This window comes from Mus pahari, chromosome 9, assembly GCF_900095145.1.
Source record: "Mus pahari chromosome 9, PAHARI_EIJ_v1.1, whole genome shotgun sequence".
NCBI lineage: Eukaryota > Metazoa > Chordata > Mammalia > Rodentia > Muridae > Mus > Mus pahari.
The window spans coordinates 84,059,642-84,072,987 of NC_034598.1; the positions used below are offsets into that span (position 1 = coordinate 84,059,642).

The window sequence follows — 13,346 nt, forward strand, 5'->3', positions numbered from 1 at the left end:
TCTCTCTCTCTCTCTCTCTCTCTCTCTCTCTCTCTCTCTCTCTCTCTCTCTCTCTCATATCTGACTTATTATTTCTCTAGTCTTTATAAAGCTGGTTATGCATTGCCCTTAAAAACTCATGCAGATGTCAACCTGAAGGCTCTGTGGAATTCGTTATTATTTTTAAGCTGAGCATAATAACCTTTTATGACTCTGGAAGCACTATAACTGTGAGTTCTTCAAAGCTCTCCCCAAATCTAGCAAAACACCCCCTCGGTTTCCCCGTTTGACTTCTCTCCCTCCCATGTTCCCCTGAGAAAGCAACAATGACATAGCAAACAGGTGTTGTACACTTAAGTCACAGGTGATGCCGTTCACAGAACAACAGGAGTTTGCACGCAACTCTGTGGAATGATACAAAAGGAAGATTTGGGTGACACTGAAAGGTCCGTTGAACCGGTGCTGACATGACAACTCAACCGAACAACAGAACTTCACATTAGCCCTATTGTAGCTAGGTGAGGTATAACCTGGCAGAGCTTGGCAGGCAAAAGCTGGGGGTGCTGCTGTAGGGGAAGGTCTGGGGATAGAGCTGGGGCAGGAGTGTTGCGGTGATACTGGGGAGTGGGGGTTAGTAGGTCAGACATGCAGATCATGTACAGATTCATTCTCTCACTGTCAACTGGGTCACGCACTTTCATGATTAAACTTGACTATGGGTCTGGAGATTTAAAGCAGAGCTGCAAGCCAAATGCTGGTCAAAACGTTTACATCATCCAGAGGCATGTTACAGCCAATTTGGGGATCACAAACCCAAGCGCACTCTGTCTGTTGGTAATCACCAAGATCAGTTGGTTGCCGTTTGAGGAAATGCGTGGCACATTCCACATAACTGTTTAGACAGCGCCATCAACTGCTCTCCTATGTCTCCATTTGGTCCAAAAGTCACAAACCACCTGCTTCGAATCCGGAGTGATTTGATAGCACCTCTGCTAGAAGTTACGGGGGAAGATAATTATAGGGGAAGGGAATATAATCCTTACTTCATTTTCATTGTAGACTTGAAATGTTGCTCCAGTCCAAATATTTTAAAATTCCCCACAAGGATTGAATCAACCTTTCTGGAAACAGACTCTAAGTTTTGTCATGCTTAGTGCTATTTCCAGAAACGTATTTTTCAGAAAGTCCAGAAACGTATTTTTCAGAAAGCAAGGTGTTCTTTGGGTTGAATTTATAACAAAATATTTTTTTTCTTCCTGGAAATTCAAAATTCAACTTTCTCTCAAACAGACAAATAACCAAAAAAAAAAAAAAAAACAAAAAACAAACAAACAAACAAACAAAACCCCCAACACCTTATATGTATTAGTATTTAGAGGAATTCTGATGCTCAGACTGTTTTAGAGTTAATGTGAATGGAAGGACTCCAGTTGGACTTAGTTTAATATCCTATAGTTAAAGATGGGAATGACGGAGGTCAGTCAGTCAGTCAGCAGTTGTTAACACAGTACTTCTTAGTATTCCTCTGTTATTCATATGTATATTTATTTGTATATGTTTCACTTTGTAAACATGTTTTGTAGTGGCTTTTTGGAGAGGGTGAGGGGGGGTGTCTGTCTCATATAGATTGTAAGCTCTCTGGAAGCAGGTTCCTGTCACCCTAGTCCATCCCACTATTAAATAGATGCATGATCCAAGCTGCTAAAAATAAAAAATGGGAATGACCTTGGCCTTGAGCTAGGATTCATCACTGCTCCTTGGCTGCCAGGAAACACAAAAGAGTTCAAAGAACAAGGGTGCCTTAGGACTCAGCCCTCCTGAGGTAAAGCAGGAAGGAGCTTGGGAGGAGCTGGGCTGAGTAACTTTGTGTAGTAGCAGAAAAGACTGAAAAATAAAGGAGAATTTTTGCTGCACATATAAAATAATTTCAGCGGTGAAGCCTTGGGTTAGCTCTTGAAGAGCTGGCTATATATTCATACATACAATATCTGTCTTGGTTAAGGCAAGTGTCTAAAGTTAAATTGGGTAATTTTACATTTTAAAATTCTTACTAAAAATTAATAAAAAAAAAAACAAAAAACCAAACAGACTAAGAAGTCTTTTGAAATGGCTACAATGAAAACTCTTTTTAAATGAGAAATAGCCTAACCTTGGAAACAATGATGCAATGATAGCTGATTAGAATAACAAAGGAGGAGGAAAAGTTCCATGTAGACATTTGAGGGAATTGAAATAGTTTCTTTAGAGGGCTTCCTCAAGTAATTACAGAAGATACACTAAAACAAGTCAAATAACTTTTAATAAATGTCTTTGGGCTCTTTCTTTGGCACTTAGAAAACTTAGAAAAAGCCCTTTAGGTTGATGATCTTAATATGCTCTAACAATTTGGTCATGGCTTAAAACTTCATTTACTTGGTACTTGCTATATGTTTATACACACATTTAAAATATACAAATATGTAAATTGCTCAGTGCCTATTTTATATATAAATATATATTAATATATAAAAATATATTTAGTAAGGCATTTTATATTTCATTGTAAAATAAATACAATGAAGGATATCCATTAAGCAAGAGAAAATATACATTATTAATTAGCACTTTAACTAAAAATTCAACCTTGTAATATTATGGAAAAATATAATTTGATATTAGAGTTTCAAATGGAGCAGATTCTCTCCAACAGGCACCTCTCAAACCCCAACCATTAATTCATACTCTGGATGAGTTTGAAGGACTTATAATTAGACCATATATAAAATAATGCAATTATTAAACTAAACTTAATTTTATACCACTACCTGAAAAATATAACACCAGTAAATATACTTAGTTATGTAAAATTCACAGACTCCTCTGGGTAGATTTTATTAGTGCAATGACTCAGAAATGTAACTTTTGGCTTCTGTGCTATTTTACAAGTTAGTACAACCTGACATCTAGGGAAAGTTCTAAGAGAGAACACTTCACATAGCAAAAACGAACATTTCATATTCTGCATGTTCTGACAATACAATGGGGAAGTGTTTTCTATATTTTTTATTTTCTTCTAAACAAAAGGTTCCCCAGGGATATTAGCAAATGATTAAAGGCCTTGATTATGACATAGCTTTCTAACATTAATAGAGAGGGAGGATATTTTCTAATCCTTGTATAATTCTTTTTTTTTTTTTAATTTTAAATTGAGACTTAATTGATTTTTTTTTTCTTTTAAATAGAAGCTTTTAAATCTTTTCTGCTTGGAACTATTCCCACCTACCTGCTTATAAATTTAGATCTGGATATTCACAAACATTATTCTCTATTTCCCCAGAACACCTAATGGAAAACTAACAGGATCGCAAGGGACCATTGTTACTTTGGAGTCTCCCTTTCTGACGAGCTTCAGAGAAGGGCTACCCAAGCACATCTAAGTGGTGACTTTACCTCCTGCCATTATTAGGGCTGTCCAGAGTGCCTCAGAGAGCTCTACTCTTGTGAACAACACATACATGCATCATCTGGGGATGATCATTGGGAGGGTCTCCTACCAACGTTCACTCGTGGGGGAAACCTGGTTGGTTGGAAAGGTCTCCAAGAGCTACCAACAGTGCCCTTGTTGTGTGGTTGTTTCTGCTGAACGTGTGCTACTGAGGAGGAGCAGAGATGGCCACTGCTGAACACTTAGAAGCTGATGTTAGCACTGTGCACTTGGGAGGACTTCCGGGTCACAGAGCACCAGGACGGGCGATGCTCAGATCGTGGGTCTCACGAACCGGAAGTCCCATGCACAGGGAGATGAATGTGCCTACTATGACACCCCTGCCCCCACCAGAGGGCCTTCGCATGCCACCCCAAGAACTTCCAGTGATTCTCAACCAAATGTCTCAAGCTTCCAGACAACAGGCTAGACAAAGGAGAAAAAAGTTTCAAGGGATGTGAAGATAGGATTGTATTTTAAATTATAAACTTAAAAAAAAAAATCTATGCCAGAATGTTTACATTCCAAATAATTTTTTTTCTTAACATATGCAAATGTGAGACACGAATATTTAAATATTAAGCAGCTCATAATAAAATAGGTTGCAATTTCGCATGCATTGTAAAGATCAATTCAGTACGGGCAAATGCAAAAAGGCTGAGAACCACTTTAAAGCTGTTCGAGTGCCTCCCCACCCCCTACCTCCCCAGGTCTTCTCCCCTGACATTTGCATCAGTTGCAGGGTATCTCATGCAAGTCAAGTATTTCTGACAAATAAAGTGCATGGATCCTTAAGAATTATCAGACACAAAGGGTTGAATAAACCGTGGACACAAAGTACACAATGGAAGAATGGCGCTGATATATACATGTTTCTCTATGTATCAATTTATCCTTTGTCTTTTTCCCTATAAGAGCAAGTTAGGACAGACACCTGGAAGCCAAAACTCAGACGGGACAGGTTGCAACTGTGTATTTTCAGACCAAGTATGTTTCTGGTTTTAGGACAGTGTTTACACATTACCTAGTCACAAAGCACATGAAGTGTAAGAGACAAGCACCTCGGAAGCCACCAGACATTACAAAGTTCTCGCATTGCTGGGACATAGTACCTCGGGAGAGTGACACGACACTGCGACACACTACAAAGCGCAAGTTCAGGAAGAGAAAACAACCGTCGTAGCCTTACATTATGAACCTGATGGATCGCTGAGAAAGGAAATCCAGCGTTCTGATTCGTCCAGATTTCACAGACAGACGACTGCTGGTATAAACAGAAAACTATCTTATCTTGTCAATATTTAAAACATGGCAGCTACCAATGTATCCCGGGGGAGGGGGGGAGAAAACAGAAGAATAAAAGAATCACATTTCTTTAAAAAAGAAAAATTAAAAGAATGTGTAGGGTATTCAAGGTTTAATAATTGACTTCCAAGTCATTCCTTTTTGTTTAAAAGTATCTTGGGTTGGCTGCAGGTGGGGTGGGAGGGAGTGAGGGGTGATGGTGGAGGAGGACCATTTATGTATCAGTGCTATATCAAGGGAAATTAGAAATAACTTCACAGCTTAGGAAAAGGAAAACTATTTTTACTTTTGCTATAAAGGAAAGCAGCCTCTCCCCTCTTCATATAGTGTTATTTTCCAAAAATAAATATTTCATTGAAAGATGGAGAAGGAATCTTTAAAACCAGTCTAACATCATTTCTCATCTTCGATGGTCAAGAACAAACCAGTAAACGATGCTTGAGCCTCCAGGGATCTCTAGGGTGGAACTCTGTGGCTGATAACCCACAGGGGCCAGGTCCCATGTAGCAGAGGGTATGCTGGAGGGTCCCCTGCACGGAGGCCAGGGGAACCCAGCAGCCTTTATGGGTGTAATGACCCAGCATTTTTACTGGGCTCTCCACCACACCAGCGGAAATCTAAAACTGCAAAGTGTGTTCAGAATCAAATATCCAACCAACCAACACCTTCTCAAGGCGCCACATGTAACATGTGGTGCTAGGGACCCATCTTTTTCAGAGTTTTTTTTTTTTTTTTTTTTTTTTTAATGAATGTCGTCACCTTAAAACACACTGTGATGGGATTCTTGGACTTGGGAGGTCCAGGTAGACCGTTTGCTGAACTACACAGAAAAACTGTCAAAACCCAGCACCCCCTCCCCCACCACACAAAATCCAAACACTGAAATTAAATAATGGGTCTGGACTCACTTAGCAAGTCCTGTGTGTCCCCAGAAACCCCAGAGGATCTGATGAAGATCGCTGCAGGGAGGGAACCCATATATCCACAATGTGCCTTAGAAACCCACTGAGGGGTGGTTTCAGCCATAAACAAATTATGGAAACAGGCTTGCCCCCAATTAAAAGTTTCCTCCGCTGCCATCTTGCTAGAGATGCTCACCAGATGTTAGCACCTCTGTCCAGTGAGGATGCTTCTCCATCATACTTTTGTGCATTTGCTTTCTACTCCTCCACTGTCTGCCCCCTGTGAGGAAGACAGACTGCAGATACCCGGCATTCTGTAAGGAAGTTTTTATACCCCTGGGGTCTGGCCATCTCCCATTTATTGGCCTCTACTTGAAACTTCAAGTCATTTTCTTGACAAGGTTTTCTAAAAATTCATTCTCTAGCAAGTCAAGTCTTCGGGCCACCATGCCACCTTCCCTGTCCCTAATAACTTCTTTCTAATTTAAATACACAGTATCCATGCACCTTCCCGTACATCACAAAGAATATAACACATAGGTGTTATACTGTCTAGGGAAATGTGTCAAAATCACGCAGTATGTTCAGATGTTGGATCTGCTGTTATTTGCATCTATGGGTGCAGAAAGGAAGGGCATGGAGGGCCACCTGTACTGACTCCAGGCCAGTTTGGATTGCCATCTTTACTGGCACTAAACGTATTCGTGAGATTTCTCGAGCCCATTCAGCCCTCTCACCCACATTCCTGAGTAAACTGCTATGTGAGTCAAAGCTCCTAGCTCTCGCATATACTTCCAACAATACCAGGAGCCAACATGCCACCCATCACTTGACAGAGGAAGATGTCAACATCCAGAGGGACTAAATACTACATGACTTTACTGAGGTCCCCTGTGGTGGACACAGATAATAGCTTCTGAGATGGTTAGGGGGAAAGCAGGGCTGCAGGTACGCCACCTAAAGGCAGAGAACCCAGTGAGAGGGACATGGATGTCTGAGCCTGAGGCTACTTCACCGAACAGTCTCAACTCCATAACTGCCTAAACACCTAAAAGTTTGATTGTTCTTCTATTAGTCCTGAATAAACCAGGCACGAGAGCACTAAATATTTTGGGTAGGTGGCATAACTTCCTGGTCACTTTGGGACACGTGGAATTCCTCTTATATAAAATGCTATCTCATTGCTGATTCTGATTTTGCCCTTCCTTGGCATGGGCTAGCCTTGGAATGTAGGACACTAGAAGTAGAAAGATAGGTGAGGTGTATTCCATCTTCTTCTAGGAGGAAGGGGTGGGCAGCGTGGTCTCTCTTGGCGTGTCATCTCTGAGTTAAGTTGGGAGGAAGACTGGAGAAAATGATACAGTGTCAAGCAGGGGAGTGGCTCAGCCACCCTGCTCTCTTGCAATACCCCTGGGACTCACATGGTAATGTCTACATCCCTGCCGCACAGGAAAAGAGGAGACAGGCTTTTGGGCCACTGTTCTCACATCTCCACTGGGATTCTTAGGCTCTGTCTGTCCTCTTAGGCTCTGTCTGTCCTCTTAGGCTCTGTCGGTGTTTCAAGCATCTAAATCTAGGTCTGGGAAGAGGTGTCCATTCTCCCTCTCAGCCAACACTCCCAATCCCCCAAGACCCTTTTCAGTCCTAGCTGGGAGATCATAAGGACATACTGTCCTGTACTCCGAAGGAATGAAGGAAGAGCCTTTGCCCTTGCCTTTCCCTAGACCTGATTCTCTAGCCTGAAACAGGCCCGGGGCCTTGGGAGGACATGCCTCAGTGACTTTGGGAAACTCCGAGCAGGTGTCAGCCCCTTGTATCAGCAGCTTTTCTTTAGAGAGTAAGGTATTTGGTATCTGTAGGGCAAGACCCACGTGGTCCACTGCTACATGACGTATCTTCCAACCACAATACTGCCAGAGCTAAGCAAGGCACGGGGGGCACCCTGTGCAACACTTATTTTTACAAATGTATTCTCTCAACAGAGGGGGGCAATCCCTCACCTCTTCCTCATTTACACTGAAGAGTTCCTACATGTTTCTTCTGCCTATAGCAGCTGCCACAATACCCAGTCTTTAATTGATAAGCAGTCTTAAAGGCAGGAGGAGTTAAAATTTCAAAATTCCTTATAGTTGTATGAGTCACTAGGAATGGCGAAAAGTCTGATTTTAAAACATGGTTTAAATGAAAGGAGGCTAATTAGCTTTTCAGTTAGGAAGCTTTAAAAAAAAAACAATAGACAATAGATGCATTCCAGGTAGACAAAGCTATTTTGTCAGCAGTAAGTAATTTGCCAGACAGACCTGTCAGCCAGTTCAGAAGGGTAAACTTGAACAGATGCATTCTTAATATGAGATGGCCCTTTTCCTAGACACAGGGCCATGAGGTTTAATAGAGGTAAGCTTTGACTATGGAAAATCATTCCATCTATGAAGACACTATTGTAGCACACAAGAGCTAGGATTTAAAAACTTTGAGAAAGAAAAAAAAAACAAACCAGTGATAACATTTTATCTCCAGTGTGAGGTATACTAGAAAATTGATGACTTGAAACTCTTTTTTTTTTTTTTAATTTTTAAAAAAATTATGAGTTTACATGTGGGCTTGTGCACGTGATCTTGGTGGCCACAAAGGCCAGAAGAAAGCATCAGTTCCCCTGGATTTAGAGTCACAGGCAGTTGTGAGTCATTTGATACGGGCACTGGGGAACTTACATGGGTCCTCTGTCAGAGCCCTACATGCTTTTAACCGCTGAGCCATCTCTTCAGTCCCTACGACTAAGTATTAATGAACCTTTAGAATTTCTCCATCTGCAAAAAGAAGTTCTAGTCACTTTACACTAAATGGGGGAGGGATTTTTTTTCACTGCTAAATTTCCAGAGGCCTAGAACACAGAAGGCTTGCCATATGTATATGGAATCTATAGGAGTTCTTGGTAAATGGTAATGCACTACAGAAACAGTCGGCTCTGTAATTCCTTATCATTTGCATTGGTCTACTTCATTCCTGCTCTTTGTACCATTAGCAAACCAGAGATTAACTGAGAGAGTTCTTGCTAGAAGAATCCTTAGTTCCTCCTGATGAAGACCTGACAAAAGGCTACCAGCTTTGCCGGACAAGAAGGAACGCTTGTCACATCGCCTGTGTTACAGGGCTCTTGCGGGGCTTGGGGGCTGTTGTGCACAAGATGGGCCCTCAGTCCCTGGCTGTTTCATTTGCTTCCCAGTGTTCCCCCAAACTACTGTCCACATAGCCCTTGAAAGCTGGTTTAGTTTATCTGAGCTGGAATTACTATGAAACCCAAATAAGTGGGGTTTAACTAGAGATATGATAGTCTTTTTTTTTCTTTTAATATTTATTTATACAAGTGTGGAGGTCAGAGGACAACTCATGGATTCTGGGGATCCAAGTCAGGTCTTCAGGTTTGGTGCCAAGGGCTTTACCCTCTGAGCCATCTTCCCCAGCCCACTGCAGTCTTAAAATTGTCATGACATCAATAACATAATTTTACTTCTTTGATGATTCACACCCATCAGAAGGGATATGATTAGACTGGGTGTGGGGTGCATGTTACTTCAATCCCAGCAGTGCTCATGGGGTAGAGGTGAGTTTGAGGCCAGCCTGGTTTACATAGGGAGTTAGGGCCATGTAAAGACCCTGTTTCAAAAAAGTTAAAGAGAAAGGGAGAGAGGGGAGAGAGAGAGGAGAGAGAGAGAGAGAGGAAGAAGAAGGAGAGAGGGAGAGAGGAAGAGAGAGAGAAGGAGGAAGAAGAAGAGGGAGAGGGAGAGGGAGAAGAGGAGGAGGAGGAGGAGGAGGAGGAGGAGGAGGAGAAGGTACATAATTTCCTCTTGGTTCAGAACTTTCTCTTGACTCCAGCATGTGTCCTTAAAGCACTCATCTAGATTGTTACCATCCTGCACCTTGGGTCACCATGACTTCCCTTCAGAAAATATCAGCACAACACAATTGCATTCGCATCTAGTCACAAAACAGAAGGAATTCTACCAATCTCCAAAGTTTTCTTCCTAGAGATGGCTTTCTTCTCTACTCAACTGACAGCAATCTAGTGGTTTGCAGTAAATTATCTCTCTCGTCTTCCATTAGGCCTTCCCTACTGAAACATTTTTTTGGGGGGGAAAAAAAAAAGAGCTAAAAATCTTCCATTACAGAGCAGAATACTCCTGTTTTACACAACGCCATTTTCCGAGGCCAGTTCAATTTCTTGTTCTTTAGGTCAAGCCTCTACCTGAGGCTCTCTACTGAAACCGCAAGAACTTTCCAGGTTACTTGACCTACTTGATGCGTTTATCTTCCTTTCTATTTCCTATCCGCTTCTTATTCCCATTAGCTGGCCACCCCTGGACCACTGGAGTCTGGACTCCTCTAACCTTTCTGACTCTCCTCGGAGGTCATTCCTGGTCCTAATGACTACGTTTGTATCTTCAGTCCAGACCGCTCTCTAATGGCTATTCCTGATTGTCAACTTGACTATATCTGGAATGAACTACAATCCAGAATTGGAAGGCTCACCTAATCCAGATCCTGAGGATGGCGCAGGCAGAGCTGAGAGGTCTACATCTTCATCTGAAGGCTGCTAGTGTAGACTTAAGTTCCAGGCAGTTAGGGTGAGGGTCGTAAAGCCCACACCCACAATGACACACCTACTCCAACAAGGCCACACCTTCTAATAGGGCTATTCCCTGGACCAAGCATATACAGACTCTCTCTCTTTCTCTCTCTCTCTCTCTCTCTCTCTCTCTCTCTCTCTCTCTCTCTGTCTCAGAATGCCACACTTGGATATCCAGCAGCTGACTTGACAGCTCTGCTCACTCAGTTGGCATTTCAACCTGAGATGCCCCAACCCACACTTCCCATCAGCCAGAGGCAGCCCCTGCTTCTTAGTCCTTTTTCATCTCATGTCTAGCCGAAAATCCTCCTGCACTTTCTAACTGAGCTCTCACTGAGGTCAGCCCTACCTCCTTCACCCGATCATCCCTTTACATCCTAAACTAGTAGCTTCATTACATCATTCCTTCATGACTTCCATACTTCATTACTTCCTTAATTACTTCTACCATTGTCCTCTTAGTGTAGATTCATGACACAGGAGCCCAAATGACCCATTTAAAATGAAAAGCCTCCGCTTATCGTATCTAAGAAAACCAAAAGTCTTCACAGTAGCCACTAAGGTTCTCAATCTTCTCATCCCCACACCTCTCATTTCCTCTCCTCTCCTGTCCCCTCCTCCAGCTCATTCTACTCTAAGCAGCCACACAGACACTTGCTTTCAAGAGTCTGCCTGTGCTCCTCTGCTGTAAGAGATCCTCTTTGTCCATGTGTGCCAGGGCTGGCTCCCTCGTACCCTGAATTCGCCTCCAATGGCACAGACTCGGAAAGGCATTCTCTGAGCTCCAAAGCATTTTCTGTTCCAATCAGGGAGACTATGTTTCCCACGTTGCCAAATCATTGTTTCTTCAATCTGAAGTGTCAGGTCTGGGGAAAGTTTAGAGCATATGAAACTATCTCCCTGGTACTCTGACACTCATCCAAAAGACAGCTGTGGGTCATCCGAGGCATTCAAGGACGGGGCAGGGACCAGCCTTGCTTTCGATTGATGTTTATGGAGGTATGGTTGCTATGGGCATGATCCTTTCCATAATCACCTTCAGAGGGAGCAGTCACCTGGGGTAGAAAATCTGATGGTTGGTCTCCCATAGAGCAGGGTGTTGACAGCTCCATCTACGCAGCCCTTCCAATTAGGCTCTGCAAACCTTCAGGGAAGGCTGCTGATATGGCGTAGTTAGTTTAATAAGGAAACGTCTGTGAACACAGCCCTCCAGTCAGATTCTATATGTGATGAAAATTTCTGTCTTATCTTAGACCAGAAAAGAAAAAGGACTTTCGCTTGTTATTTTCTTCTGCTGGTATAATACTTTCACACTTGAGGGTGTTCAGAGATTGGCCAGGATGACATAAGAAGGGTTCAGAAGGAAAGCAACAGTGGAATCTATTCCTTCTCCCGGATGACAACACTCTTAAAGCAAGACAAAACAGGTTCAAAGGCAGAGCAGAAAGAAAAAAGGAGGCTCTACCAGAGGAAGCCTCGGCCTTAGCCAGTGATCTTGGCAGCTCCTTGAGCAGCTTTACTTAGATCTGTCAAACAATGGTGCCAAACAGACCCAGCCCAGCTGAGCCTCCCGTGCAAACTTCCCTGCAGCAGCCACGGCTCTGTAGCTCCTGCTTCTGTGTGTGTGCACTACCTGGATCCCACCTGGATGCTGTAGGTCAGTATCCAGGTGCCTCTGTCCATCTGTCCTAGACTGAGATCCTCCTCTTGCTCCTTCCGTGTGAGCTGTGAGATGAACACTGGTCACCTTCACGGCTGGACCCGATTTTCATTCTTCCCAGCAGTTGCATGTTCGGGGTTGGCATCTATTTCTAGTTTCAAAGAATGAATGGCAGGAGTGGCTACATTGCTGATCCCCTTTACAAAAGTTACGGATGAGTGCTTTTTATTTGCAGGGAGCAGAAGAGTCAAGAAAACTCCATCTCCCCCCCCTTTACCCTCTCTCAAGAGCCATCTTCCCCAAGCTTCATGCCCATGACCTTCCCTTTATGGTGACAGGGAAGATTCTTGGAAGGGAAGAGTCAGGCCAACTTGTGTTTCCCTGATAACATTCGTATGGGGGACCCACTGTTGCAGGTGTCAGCATTTTAGAAGGGTTAGCAAACTCTGAGGAAGCAAACGGTGTGTTTTCACTGGAACGGACAAGCTCCGGTACTGTGTACTCGGGTGTCTTCCCAAAGTTCCCCATCCCTCTCCCCTTCTCCCCTCTGCCTTGTTAACTCTGTTCCTGGTTCCAACAGCACATTAAATAATCTTTCAGTGTGGCAGAGGACGATAGGATTATGGTATTGCCATTACCTATTGGTTGACAGAATCTATAACCTGCATTGCCCTGAAATGACAGTTGTAGCTGTCCTTGGTGTGACACACTTATTTGTAAAAATCTCTTTGCAGGAGAAAAACAGAGGGAGATAAAAAAAAAAAAAAAAAAACAAAAACAAACAGGAAGCTGTCTGTGCACTCAGTGTACAGCTCTCTAGGTCTTTCTGGAGTTCTCTCTGCTGCTGTGAATTTAAGACAATTGGGATCACGCTGTTTGTAGCAACAGGGCCATTGTACGTAGTCTACTTCAAAGCTGAAATGCCATCTCTTCTGAAACAAATGTGTTTCAGAGCAGCAGCGAGCAGAAATATTAACAACTTGCTCAGAAAAGCAACCATCAACTCTTTATCATAGCAGAGACTGCTGCCGCAAAGAAAGTGGATTTTTGTAAAATGTTTTTTTTTGCAAAAATGTTTTTTTTTTTTCTGCCAGTAATGCCTCTCCAACAAATACATTACAGTCCTTTCTTGCAGACAGAGGCCGTCGTTCTCTTTATTTTAACTCATTTGTTAACTATATGTTCAGCATTCATTTCTTGCTTCAGGTTAAAAAGAAGCACTGGACGGCCATTTGTCAGAGATTCCACTGTGTCCTCATTTTCTCCTCACGGAGAAGAGCTAGCTGCACCCTCAATCACCCTGAGTGATGTCAATTTAGGAAGGTTCTGGTAGGAAGCTACAGCTTCCCCTCAGCTGCACTTTGCGCAAGGCTTCACTTGATTCATTGGCAGACGATCTAGGAGCTGCGCTTT

At 42.8% G+C, this 13,346-nt stretch overlaps 1 protein-coding gene across 12 annotated transcripts in view; it reads right to left on the bottom strand.

Annotated features, from left to right (window-relative positions):
• Anks1b (ankyrin repeat and sterile alpha motif domain containing 1B) overlaps positions 1-13,346 on the bottom strand; it is a 1,029,892-nt gene that overhangs the window by 54,488 nt on the left and 962,058 nt on the right. For 4 of the 12 annotated variants that reach the window (XM_021205756.2, XM_029542205.1, XM_029542207.1 and 1 more), the window contains one exon: positions 4,632-4,706. The exons of 6 other annotated variants lie outside the window; for them this stretch is intronic. In XM_021205756.2, the coding sequence (XP_021061415.1) occupies positions 4,632-4,706 (75 nt within the window). The remainder of the gene's footprint in view (positions 1-4,631; positions 4,707-13,346) is intronic. 2 more of the 12 variants (XM_029542206.1, XM_029542208.1) reach the window with 1 other exon arrangement.